The sequence below is a fragment of the Stegodyphus dumicola genome, chromosome 10 (assembly GCF_044657685.1).
Source record: "Stegodyphus dumicola isolate Sdum_Otavi_A_Nest chromosome 10, ASM4465768v1".
NCBI classification, from domain to species: Eukaryota; Metazoa; Arthropoda; class Arachnida; order Araneae; family Eresidae; genus Stegodyphus; species Stegodyphus dumicola.
Window position 1 is genome coordinate 184,792,570 of NC_140777.1, and position 14,015 is coordinate 184,806,584.

At 33.6% G+C, this 14,015-nt stretch overlaps 1 protein-coding gene across 1 annotated transcript; it reads right to left on the reverse strand.

Moving 5' to 3' along the window:
• Window positions 1-2,893: 2,893 nt before the first annotated feature.
• Window positions 2,894-13,000, reverse strand: LOC146995234 (molt-inhibiting hormone-like). The gene is made up of 3 exons (XM_085825988.1): window positions 12,841-13,000; window positions 6,983-7,182; window positions 2,894-3,349 (listed from the first exon to the last, which is right to left on the reverse strand). The coding sequence occupies exons 2-3, from the start codon at window positions 7,180-7,182 to the stop codon at window positions 3,235-3,237; spliced, it is 315 nt and encodes a 104-aa protein (XP_085682114.1). The 5' UTR covers window positions 12,841-13,000; the 3' UTR covers window positions 2,894-3,234.
• Window positions 13,001-14,015: the final 1,015 nt, after the last annotated feature.

Here is a 14,015-nt window from a genome sequence, read left to right on the forward strand (position 1 = left end):
GGGCGATGTTCGCTTTTAGAGGATCGACGACTGTGACGTCATAAAGTAGTGCGGAGACCTTGAGTCTCGGTGGTTACGATTCAACGCGATTCTGAAAGCTCATTCTGGTAGGGAGTTGTAAGTGGAACAAGAATCGATAGGAAAGTGACTAATAACTGTTATAAAATTAAAATATACCTTACAATACATGAAATTCTCTTCAGAGCATTTACAGTGTTGCTTGCTGCCGTGAAGAATAATAAAAAAAATGCATTCTTTTTCTGCATAACTTTCACGGTAATTAAATTTTGCTACACATTCCAGGCACATACAAAAATTCTAAGAAAAAAGTAACAAATTTATTAAAAGCTGTTGAAATACCGGGGGTTAGAAAGGTTTTGTAAATGCAAAATTTAACGTTTAATGCGATTATAGAGTAAAATTACAATTTCTAATATAATCATTTTTCATAAGCTTCCATAAGTTCATATATTCAAAAGCTTCTATATCTCTCAATTGTATCCCTTTTATCTCGAAATTTCACTATGCGTAATTAGGAATACTAATATATTTAATCATTTTTACGTCTTAGCATACAGAATATAAACAGAGAAATAATTTTATTATAATTCTGCTCCGCGTTTTCTCGTACTTAACTTATAAGGCATGTTTCTCGCACAGGGATAAGACAACGGTACCTAGAGCCATCGAATTTTGAATAACGTAATCCTACACCTAATATGGGAAGCACGAATTTTGAATTTGAAATTTGTTTTATTAACAATTTCACATTAACGAATTTTTGATTAACAAACTCAACGATTTCAAAGCGAGCAATGGCAACACTGTACTGAAATATAAAACATTTTTATTTCCGTCGCGCGAGACTGAGTATCGGAAACTCTAAAGATATGCTCATTTGAAAATTATTTTGAAATATTGCTCTTGAACTGAATCTCATGCTTTAAGTGCGAAGAACGTGATATTTAGTAAATAAAAGTAAGACAGAAAATTCTAAAAAAACACCCCTTTGGACGTAATTTAAAATCTGAAACCTTTCAAATTCACTTTTCTTTTTAAAATTTGAAGTTAATATTTTTAATTTTGTTTTTGGAATGATTTCAGCTTCACCAACGGTCAACTCAACCGCTACTGCTTGTAGTGATTCGCTAGAACAATAATACAAACAATAATTTTTTGGTATTTATTTAAGATTATTTTCTCCCTCTTTTCCGTATACCTTCGGGGTGTAAGTAGAAGGTCGCCGCTTGTTCCGATGGCACACACTGTCCTTTCATCATCGATAGAGAATAGCTGATATATTGCACTTTGTAATCGATTACGAAGTCTGGACGCTTCTTTTGCCTTTTGTGTGAAATGGTAGAAGGGTTGTTTATAAAAAAATCTAGCAGAAAGAAAAAAGTGCCTACCTATATATTTAATTTAATTTTTTTCTCTTTTTGTACGAGACTGGACGCAGTGCGAATACATCTCTTAGATACAGTCAATCATTTCCATTATTCGAATTCATCGTCATCGTGAGACCTTTATAAAAGTCTTAATAAACAAAATATGTCTTATAATGATAAAATATTGATATGCTTAGTTTAGTATTAGATATACTTAGTATGCTCATGTTAATAAAAAAGAGCAATTGTGCATGTAATGAGTTTAAAAAATAATGAAAATTCGTGTATGTCTGTATTGTTGTCTAATAAGAAATAATGCGGGATTATAAAATAGATAGTTGAATCTAGTGATTGTATATGTACGATTTAAAATAATAACTGAATATTATGAATGTTAGGTGTTCATTTTAATTAGGAAAGTACAATAATAAATTTAAATTATTGTTTAGATTGAAATTATTTAAATAAACGTTTAATCAACTGAATGTTAGGTGGTCATTTTAATTTAGGAAAATCTAATAATAAATTTAAATGAATGTTTTAATTGAAATGGTTTAAATGAATGTTTAATCAACTGAATGTTAGGAGGTCATTTTAATTTAGGAAAATCTAATAATAAACTTAAAGGAATGTTTAAATTGAAATGGTTTAAATTGAAATGGTTTAAATGAATGTTTAATCAACTGAATGTTAGGTGGTCATTTTAATTTAAGAAAATGTAATAATAAATTTAAACGAGAGCTTTTCTTTTAAATGGTATCACTTGAAAAAACAAACGACTGTTTTAATCATATAAATTTACTATTATTAGCGTTTAAGCTTGTAAGGATTAGTTAAATTTTGAGTTAAAGTTTCCTTCCTATCGATTCTTAACTTTAACTTACCACTTCCGGCCAGAACGTAGTTTTAGAATCAAGTCTGAATACGTAATGAGGAAGAGTGGTATTTAACCGCGAAGTTCTTCGGTCTTAGAGAGAGAGATACCAGATATTCTAGCCGCACGCGACCGCCTTTTTTAGGCTACTCTCTCGTAAGCTATTATCACGCTCGGCCGTACTTTAGGCCCTTGATAGCTTCGCAGTCTATTAACGTTAAGGGGCCAACTCTGTTAGAATTTTGATAGCTTCGTCTCTTTCTCTTTATTTAAGATTAGTTTAGTTTAATTCTTAGTCTCTTATGTTCAAGCCCAAGTGTCGGTTTTATTGTACACTCCAAAACGGAGTTTTTCAAAACTTTATTTGTAATAATAAAGGGGTTAGTTTGCCCTTCTATCTTGTTTACTGTCACACGAATTCAAGCGATTATTCGCTTATCAGTTCTTAAGATTCTTTACTTCCAACAGTAACTTAGAATTACCCAGTGAGGAACTCTACAAACTCATATTTGGTTTTGGGAAGTTTAAAAAGTGTAATTATAAAGCTGTGAACGATGTTGCCATTTTTGGTTTCAGAGTAGGTTGGCATTAACCAATCAAGATCAAAATGAAATGCAACAAAATAACAATCCGCAATCAGGAATTTATTTTATTTCAGTAAAATAAAAGACGTAAAGAACTAAGCAGAATGTAAATTACACCCTTACAAGTAGACAATAAATTATAATTCTGAGAATTAAGAAAAAATGTAGATTAAAAAGAACTTTCAACTAAAATCACACTTGGAAAAGAACAACGTTCAGTATTATTTGCTAATGTTCCAGCGTACGTCTGTCAGTAATCGTCATATGAAATAAGAAGCTTTTATCTTTAAAAGAAAAGAAAAGAAAATTATGCAATAATTTAAATCGGACTTATGCTCTCCTTTGTTTACAAGCATCATATTTTTTATTTATTTTTCTCTCAAAAACTTCATTTCTTTTTTCCGTATATCATTTCGACCGTTCTCTGAAGATCTTCCTTTTCATTGTGGTAAAGCAAAGCGTCCACGCATTTGTTGAAAACTCCATTGTTGAAGCAATTGGACCTAAAAGATAAAATACTGACAATTAATGAACAGTCTCGATACAATATTATATGACACAAATTCGTAATTTATAAGGTATTTCTCCCGAATTTCTAGCATGCCTTCGCGGTGTGGTGGTCTGCACGCTGGGCGCGTATCCAGAGGTCCGTGGTTCGATTCCCGGCGAAGGAGTTGCTCATTTTTCATCTCTCCTGCTTCGAAATAACCTAATGCTTCTGAAAATTTACTATTCAAAAGAGTATACAGTACAAGTCCAGTTATCCGAACTCTGACTATCCGAATTCCTTTAAAAATTTCAGAATTTTTCAGAGTCAACTGCAGAAGAGAAGAAAAAGAAAGAGGTAGGAGAAGATTAGGAAGACGTTTCACTTGAGGAATTAAGAAATAATCTTCTAAAAATTCATGGATGTTGAGAAGTTAGAACTGAGGGTACAGTAGAATGGATGGTGTGTGATTCATCAGACTCTAGGTTTCAAAGAAAGTGTCGAGGAAGAAGATGAGCTTAATGTCGAAGTTGAAGCAGACACGGGACCATCAGCTAGTGAAGCGTTTGCCGGCCTTGAAACTGCTTTGAAGTGGATGGAGCGTCAGCCCGAGTGTGACCACATGCAACTTCCCGGTCCTAGTTGATTCGGATAACTGGAGTTCTACTGTATTAAAAATAGTTTCGAAACATATAATTCTGATAATTTTCATGCTTTCAAGGAAATATTCGCGAGCCCTGGTATAATCCTAGACATTTTAGAACTCGGCGAAAATTCTCATCACCGAAACGCTGTCGAAATTTTATAAGTGAATATAAAAATCTAATTTGCCAACTAAAAATGTTCTTTGGATAATTTTAAAAGAACAATACTTCTTCAAAACATCAACTGTGAATTTACTGAGATTTCTTTATGTTCTCTTTCCTAACGTAAGATGTTTCTTAAAGTGAAATTTCCAAGTGAATTTTTATAGTTTGACCGATGTATGGTAAAATTATTGTTATGTATTTTTTAAGAATCCAAATAGGTTCTTTAAAGAACACGAGAAGAATTTTATTGATAAATGAGAGGAAGAATTCGAGAATTTAACAACGCGCACTATCAAATCATCTCATATAGGTAAACTCAATTAAAACAAATTTGCGAATTCCATTTCTTGAAAACTAGGTTATATATTTTATTCTATTTCCAAATAATTTAATATTCCATTTTTTGTATAGTTTCAACTTTTTTTGCCAAATATTTAGTCACTGAAATGTCTTCGTTGCTTTCTGAATATGTTTACTCTTCATTTTTGAAGGTACACTTCAAAACTCAAGTGTAAGTATTTTCAGACTGAAGAATGAGTATTTTCAGAAAGAATGAAGAATGAGTATTATCAGAAAGAATGAAAAATTAGTATTTTCAGAAAGAATGAATTTTCAGAATGAAGAATAAGTATTTTCAGAAAGATTCTACCGCAGATCCCCACAGTTGAGTTAGGGTTTCTTCTGACGTTAAATCCCTTTTTGGCCAATTTTCAACCTGAAATCTCTCTAAAACATCTCGAAATCAAATTTAAAGATTTCTATTTCATTGACAATCAAGATCAAAATGAAGAAATTTAGAAATGAAAAATTTAGAAAAAGAGGTCAATTCTTTGACGTTTGAAGTCGAAGAATTGACCTCTTTTTCTAAATTTTTGAGTGCAATTCGCTTTATTTACCGAAATAATTATTTCGGCGAAATAATAGGATTCATTATGGTAAACCCTTACTTCCGTACTTGTTGGCATTTGCGCACACTCTTCTGAAGTTAAATTACTTTAAAAAAAATGTCCCTTCTCCATTCACTATGTTGGTGACAGTTTCTTGTTTTGTTATGATAATAACGAAAATTTGGCAATTATTTTATCTGTTATGTACTCGATTGAATCAGACATTTAATTGACATTTTAAACGAAATTATGTACACTGCTGGACATTAAAATTGCAACAGCAGGAAGAAATGATCTGACGAACGTCAAAATTACAGGAAAGGAAGAAGTGGTTGCGATATGCAAATGAATAGTATTTCAGCGTATTTATACAACACAGGAGAGAGAAACTACATCCGAAGCATTGTATAGAAGAATTATTGTATAGTGGCTTTCTCATTCGGAAAGTGCTTTGTAAGGGAGGAATTTGCTCAGAATGTAGTATTATGCCTCGATTAAGAAGACGAAATACTCACCAGCAAGTGTCAGAATTCATTAGAGGCAGGATCGTTGCCTATCGAAAGTATAGATTATCGTTCTGCAATAGCCACTGTCGCACTGGTCGATTTCAAACCACTGTCATGCGAATATGAAATCAATGTGTTGTTGAGAGTCATACTGAACAGCAGGCATTATCTCAATGTCCTCCCATGAATAACGCCCGAGAGAACAGATATATTATGAGGTCAGCCCTGCAAAACCGTACGGCGACATGACGGACCATTAGTCAGGAAACGGGCATTTTTGCACCACGCCCAGTATCAGCTTGTAAAGTGCGTCGACGTTTGAAGCTGTGTGGACTCTCAGCAGGGTGACCATTACTTCGGCTTCCGTTGACAAGGTGACCATTACTTCGGCTTCCGTTGTTCCGTTGCAGCATAGAGATAGACGGCGACTCTGGTGCCCCCAACCACAAAGCTGGATACAGGAGTGGCAGAATGTCGTCTTTTCAGACGACTCCCGGTTCTGAGTGCAGTATTTTTGATGGCCGTATACGCGTCTAGAGTCTCCGAGGAGACGAGACCGCATGCCGCCTGCTTGCATTCATTATAGACATAGGGGCCTGTACCTGGTGTGATGGCTTGGGCAACCATTGGGTACGACACTCACATCTCTATTTCGAATCGACGGTAAATGAACGCAGATCGGTACATTTCTGATATCTTACGTCCAGTTGTTGTGCCACATCTTCGAGGCCTGAATAACGCCCTCTTCCAACAACATAATGTAAGATCACATGTTGCCCGTCGTGTTCTGATCTTCCTCGACACACGACTGCTGCCCTGACCTGCACGTTCTCTAGATCCTTCGTTCACCCATTGAAAACATTTTTGAGACTGGCCCGCCAACCCTTTCCAGCTAATACGGTTGATGAAGTGTGGCATAGACTTGAAGCAATATGGAATGCTGAGTTTCCCGTTTCTGTCATCCAAGTCCAGTTTGACTCCATGCCTAATGGGGTAAGGGCCGTTTTATTTGCCAGGGGTGGCAGCTATTTCTATTAATTTCGCCCTCCCCTGTAAACTCCCAAATTGCTTACAAATTTAATTATTTTGTTTTCCTGCCGTACTCTTTACGTACAATAAATATCATTTTTGTATTTGCTCTCCTTCATGGTGTTGCAATATTAATGGCCAGCACTGTATATCTCTTCTGTACTTTTCTTTTCTAACAAGCCATAATATATTTGATTTGTTTAGCTGGTTATCATAAATATCTTCTCATACAAATATTTCGAATTCCCACGTGCACAAATTTCAAAGTTTAATGATGCCTAAACATGCATTGCTAATGAAGATTAGTTAGAAATTTATAAGTATTAATATTTTGAAAAATACTATATTACTTTAAAAATAAAACATATTTTAGGGCATCTATTTTATATTTTTTGGGAAGTAATATATCGATCATTACCTGCACTTGACGTAAAGATCGGGTTCCTTGTAAAGTTGGAAACATTCTTCACAAAGCGCCTCCAAGCGTGCAAATCGGGACTTTTCATAAGTTCCCATGCAACCAAGATCTGTGAAACGCCGTTTATCAATGGCATGTGCTGATTCATTCAGGTATATGGCAACAGCGAACAAGCAGAGCAAGATTCGAAAAGACGCCATCTGTTGAGAAGAAAACAAATGCTAAGTAAAAATATAATGAATAATTCTAAATTAACTAAATTGATTATTCAGAAATTTTTTAATTTAACAAAATACAACGTTTTGTAAACTGAATTTACATTTTTAAATCTGACATACTTATACGAGGTTCTGAGGAATCAGTTTTGAAATTTTTGTAATTCTTTTAATTAGAATTGTATAGAATTATCGCTCAACTACTAATCGTACTTCATATTAGTAAAGTTTAAAAAATTCTGAAAAGAAATGAGATTAACTGATTTTAAACTGTAATTGTAACCGTGTACCAAGATGTACACAGGATAATGGCATAAAATATATTTTGTTGGTTGCAATAATAGATTGAAAAGAATTCTGTACAATTTGTGATTTTGTAATTCTCGTAATTTTCCATGCAATATTCCTTATTATCTGAAGTTAATTTGTAGCATAAGTGCAAAATTTTCCCATATTGCAACTGCAATGAATTAGTTTTATCATAATTAATAAAAGCTTTCTCATGAACATTGTACTAACCAATTTACCAACTGAAATTTGAAAAAAAAAAAAAAACTCAAACTTGTTTTCTCATACCTGTGATTTTCTTTAAATGATTATGGCAAAGCATGCTACGGCTATCCGCTTAAGAGAAGTGATGCTTTCGTGGAGGACTTTACAATGGAACAAGCTCGTATCCACTTTATAAATGAAGAAAACGACAAAAACGCCCACGTAGCTTGTCCGTTCGCCTGCAATCAAACCTTGGTCGAGCTACCAGTGTTCAACAGCTTTACCGCTCAACCACAAATCGCACTTCATATTAGTGAATATACGATGGAAGCATCTGATGATCATAGAACAAAGCTTTCATTCAATGAACAACAAAAAGCTCAAAGTTTCTAAGTTTAACGGCAAGCAGTAACACTTAGAATAGAAGACACTAAAAAAATTTGGGTGATTCAATAGTGCAGCTTATTTATCTAAGTGTGTTTGTGTTTATTTATTTGTGTGCTCATTAATAAGATCCTGTAAAAAAAGGTTTAAAAAAGTACAATGAGTATTAGAATACTCATTTTACTCAGAATAAGTTGAATGCTAGCACAAGTTCCTCAGAATAATCTGAAATACACATAGAATAAGTTGAAATACTATCATTCTCAGTGAATTCTGATCTGATAATTTGATTTGTTTTATTCTTACAGTCTCGAATCTGGAAATCAAAACTAAAATTTTAGACTGTATTTATTTTATCTGGGAATTTTTTTAATTCACGCAAACAGATAAAGAACATCACCGAATGAAATTAGTACTACGTGCAATATTAGTATATATTTAAGAATCTGAAACAGTGCGCTTTACAGAGCCTTCATGCAAAGGATATAAATGAAGTTTAAAAAATACTGAAAAGAAATGGGAAAAGAATGGGAAAAAGGGAAAATGTAAGAAATTTTCCTCTTTCTTACTGCTCGTATTCATAATGCAATGGCGGACATACTGTAATTAGTGACCGGTATTTGGTAATTGGAAAGCTCATTGTTCAAATCCAGGGGAAGCAATGGCGTAGCTAGGGTGGGGCGCCAAGGGGGGCATCTGTTCCCAGGCGCTGCCATCCAAGAGGCGCGAAATTCATGCTACGAAATTTTAAAATGAAATTTTTTTTAATTCCTGTCACACAGAAAATGGTACAAAATCTTCAGTTTTCACCGGGCGCTGTAAACCCTATCTACAGCCTGTGAGGGGAAGGTGTAGAAACATTCTAGTAGGCTTTACAACGAGGAACGGACAGCATTATTAAATGCTGATATGTTTGTTAAATATCTTACAGCATTAAGATGAGTAACTGAACAAATGAAGACACAATTATTCACAGAACAGAGGGAAAATTTATGTGTTTGTTTCAGTAATTAAGAAAAATTCTTTAAAGCATAAAACGCATTTTAAGAGGCGAAAACGTTCGAACGCAGAAATGCAGGATTTAATTGTCTCCCAAATTACATGAGCAACACCAATTGCTTGTGCGAAATGAAAAAGGAAGAATATTTTATCCTGCTAAACAAAAATTAAATTGCCCGGTTGGAAAATTAATTAATGCAAAAGACATTTTAAAGGACAATTTGTGACAGACTTTTGTAACCAGTTTTATTAACCTTAACCTGTCGTTTGTAATCTCACCTTTTATATAGCTTCTTCTATCCGCGTTCCTCACCAGAATGCAAATGAGTAGCCGGTATTTAAATGAGGTTTTTGGATTTTCGGATTTGACTTTGCGTTCTATCGCTGCTGACATTTTAATTCTGATTCTCGGTAAGAGTTTTCCGGCAGAATGTTTTTAGGAAAACTTTAAATGTTAGAGAGTGTTTGGTATTAAAGGAATGAGAGTGATCGCCGTCCAAAGGAAGCCTGAATACGTAGGGAAATTAAGGGGTGTTGGAACTCAAAAATCTTCAAAAAAGGATGATTTCAAATTTTTGCATTTTCAAATTCTCTATACTTTTACCTTTCTAAAAATACAATTCTTTAATCTCTATGAAAATTAGAACTAAAAAGCCTAGTATTAATTTTTCATCGAATGCTTTGATCAATGAGGATTTTTACATCAAAACGCGTTTTTCTCCAAACGGGATTTTTTTTATACTCGATGTACCTTTTCTCAGAAACTACTGTTCACAGGTATCTAAAATTTTCATGGCCTATTTATTAGGTTTCCTAATCTTTACTGAAATGAGCTTTTCGTGATAAACTAAGAAAAAAAATTTTAATTTTTTGTGCGAGAAAAGTTTTAAATTTTATTGTGCCTAACAAAATATTTTGTAAATTACTCTAAAATTCAAAATGTTTCAAAAGCTCTTTTCAGTATAATCAGCTAGGTATACTTTAATCTCACAAAAAATTTCAAGCGTGTATCTACAGCCGATTTTGAGAAAAGGTACGTCGAAAATGGCCAATTTAACATTGTCGGTATAGGGGTTGCTGATACCCAACCTACACGGCAATTCTCCCGCCTTCTTAACGATCCTTCGTGGTGTAGTGGTCCGCACGCTCAGAGCGTAACTGAGAGGTCCACGGTTCGATTCCCGGTCAAGGCGTTGCTAAATTTTCGTCATTCCAGCTCACAATCTTTTCACGAAATTTTTCAAACAATAAACATTTTCATTTATTTCGTGTTAATGTTTAACTTCATAACTAAAGTATCTAAATGATATTGCACATACTAATATATTATGTGACATGTATAAAAACTTATTGTACGATTCAAGGTTTGATTGAATTATATTTGTCTTTACTACATTTTCCAATCTTTTTAAAATGCCTTAAATGTTAAATTTACGCAGAACTATACCCCTGTATTTTGTTAATAGTTACTGCATTCATTATAATTGCGGAATTTAAACAAATGCGATGATCTCGGGCGTGTTTCGAGAATTCGAATGAAATGCAATTTCATTTCTCATTTCTGAGTCCCAGAATTTAAACGGTAAAAAAATGAAAACACATTCGGAAATAAAAGTAAATATATAAATGTATAACGTATATATATATATATATATATATATATATATATATATATATATATTGATAACATCGAGTGTCATCCACTCCAATTTTAAAAATAATGTATTTGAACTTGAGTGGGTGAATAAAAAGTATTTTATTAACGACTGAAAATTTGAACAAAATATATGGAAAGTGTGAGCTAATAGTAGGAATAGAATGACAACGTGTATTACAAAGACTGTTTTAGTTCGGATAAATTGATAGACGCAAAATTTAAATAACATTTCAAAATTGTGACGCATATTTGCAAACAAATTTTAATCTATAAACAAATTTCTGGAAATTTCATAGCTGAAGAATGAAAGAATCAAGTTCGTGATTGCGTCAACTTATTTGCCATTTCATTGCTATCATTATTACGACTACAGTAAATTCTTGCGGAGCTCGATTTGCAGAGCACTATTTCGCGTATATGTATTATCTTAATTGCTTCCATTTATTTTGTACAATGCTAGAATTTCATTCATACTCGTTTCAACGTCCATTTAATCAACATTCAGTTCCTACGGACATACGCTCTAGCCAGAAGTCAGAATTTATCAACAATTTGAAAGTTTAACTTCTGGCTAGATTTATCAACAGTAACTCTAGCGGTACACGGAGCAAAGCACGAATACTTTATGAACAACTGGTGGCGAAGGATTTTTCAGACCTGGAGAAAGAAGAAGTTAGAGAATATAATCAAAAAATGACGAATGAAAATTTAGATGATCTTATAACGATGATGTCTCTTCTAAATTCTACGCACCTTTTAATCGGAACATATTTTACCCTGGAAAATTAACTTTACGGAATGCGATTTTGCCATACGTATTTTAGTTTTATGGTTTACTGCCCTTTAGTAGCCTATTACTCAACAGTAACGTCATAATTGAATACATATTTAGCTTTACATTATAAGGTATTTCTCCCCCCTTCTTAGCTTGCCTTCGTGGTGTAACGGTTAGCACACTCGACTGCTTCCAAAGAACCTAATGTCTCTACAGTGGCGCCCGAACTAAAAAAGGCGATCATGATTCATCACAACCAGGATTTGGCGATTGGGTCCCCTAAACCCCAGTAGCCAATTCCCTTATATATTCCCCCATTTTAAGGGACCCTTAAATTATGAGACCGATAATTTTGATATCCAAGATTCAAGAAAAAAGACCATTACTGAAATGAAAAACTGGATTTATACAGAATTGGAATTTTTTCTGGTAGTCGTTTAATAATAAAAAAGAGTTAATGAAAAATATAAAGTTAAAGAAGAAGATGAATAATATAAATAATATTGATATAAATCAGATTCTGACTATGCTTAATTTGTGATAAGTTTGGGGACGCCAGGCACTTCGTCGATGAATGTACGCTTACCAGGAGTGCAAGAGAGAGATATAAAAAGAATTTTAAGGAAGATTTTAAAAGGAACTATTGAAATTTGAAAGATTTTGCAGAGACAATAATGAAAATTACAAATACGAACAAAGATAGATTTGGAATTCGGCACTGAGACTCAGATTTTGGACTTTATATGTTTTTTTCTTATATTTGTTTTTTCTGGCCAGTCCCAGTTTTTGATTATACGGCCGGCTTGTGCCGGCTAGAAGGATCGGGTCTGTGCCGTTATAATAATAATAGTACTCCCCCTTTAAAAGGCGGAGCATATAGGGGATTTCTGTCGCCTTCTCTGCATGCTTTGATGATGTAACGGTTAGCACACTAGACGTGTATTCGAGAGGTCCGTGGTTCGAGTCCCGGCGAAGGCACTGCTCATTTTTCACGTCTCCTGCTTCCAAAAAACCTAATGTCGCTACAACATTTTAAACAGCTTAATACATAATATAATCACAAATAACTAAAAATAAGTCTTACCGATGTCGCAAAATTTATTACTATTCAATGCACATATATGAAGGCTATTTTTGTTAAGTTTTTTATTTATTATTTGAAGATGTTATGTTCAAAGAGAACAGGGAAAACAAGTTGATGTAAAAACAAATACTGCTCTTAGGTTCAACATACGTATTAAGATATTTAACTTATGTGGAAACTTCGAACTTGTAATTTTACATCACTTACTTCACATGTTTAAAATCATCATTATTAGAACATAAATATACTCACCTATAAAATGTATTCGAAGACCTACCACTATCAAGTTGGAAATTGAAAGTTTTGCTTCTGGCTTTTGGGCTGCTTAGATTAACAAATGAGAAAGGAAAGCCTATTTATGTACAAAAGCTTCCAGCGGCTATTCACGCGGGCGTAGTAAGGAGCTTGACTGTCATTGGCTGAAACAGCATCGAGCCTTTATGACGTGAAATCACGTTTTCCATGATAGTTGCGTCACTATTGGCCTAAGTTTTCGCTTTTTTTGCTCTGATTTTCTCCATCCCTAATTTTGTAGATTCCAGAATTATCCCAGAATTAATTATCTTCCTGGAATGAACTAGAAAAACATTAACTCCGGGAATGTGGTTGCGATTAAAAGGTAGCAACACTTTTGCTGCTTTTAAATCATGTAAAATACATGTAAATAACAAGAAATCGAATGTTCTGAATTATTTCGTTTTATATGTTACATTTAGCAATTGCAAAGTAAGATTTAATTAATATAATTTGGAAGTTATTCCTAAATTCTTAGAAACTGGGTAATGCATTTTAATATTTATATTCCTAACATTTCTGATGATTATTTTGAGAAATAAAAGCATTTGGGGATGCAAGAGAAGTTTCGAATCTTTTTCTTAAAATGTGTATAAAAAATCTGATGTGTACACCACATGACTTCCTTGCACGGAATATTAAATTAGACGCATTTTTTCATGGATTTCATTTAAACGTATTGAATTTCATTAAATGTACTTCGTCGATAGCGCATAAACCACACTAGAAGAAATGCGGTCTTTAAAAATCACTATATTTATTTACCATAGCGACATTCTGGCTATGGTAAAAAGCAAAAATTACATCATCTGAAGACGCAAAAATTATGTCATCTGAAGGATTATCTAAGCGTTGCCACATGTTATATTCAAATACTATAATAAATCTAAAACGACATAGAAAAGAAACTAGACAAATAAAAAAGAAACAGTTGTTGTTGTGAAGCTTAGTTTCTTTAGAACGGCATCAAACATACTATTCTGATAAGTTACAAATGTAAACAAATATGGCAATGTTCACATTTGGTCGATTACCTACAGAGATGATGCATATCTTTTATGATAGCATAGCTTTTTATGCATGACTTCAATATGGTCATGGTCAGCAGACTCGGCGCGTATTCGAGAGGTCCG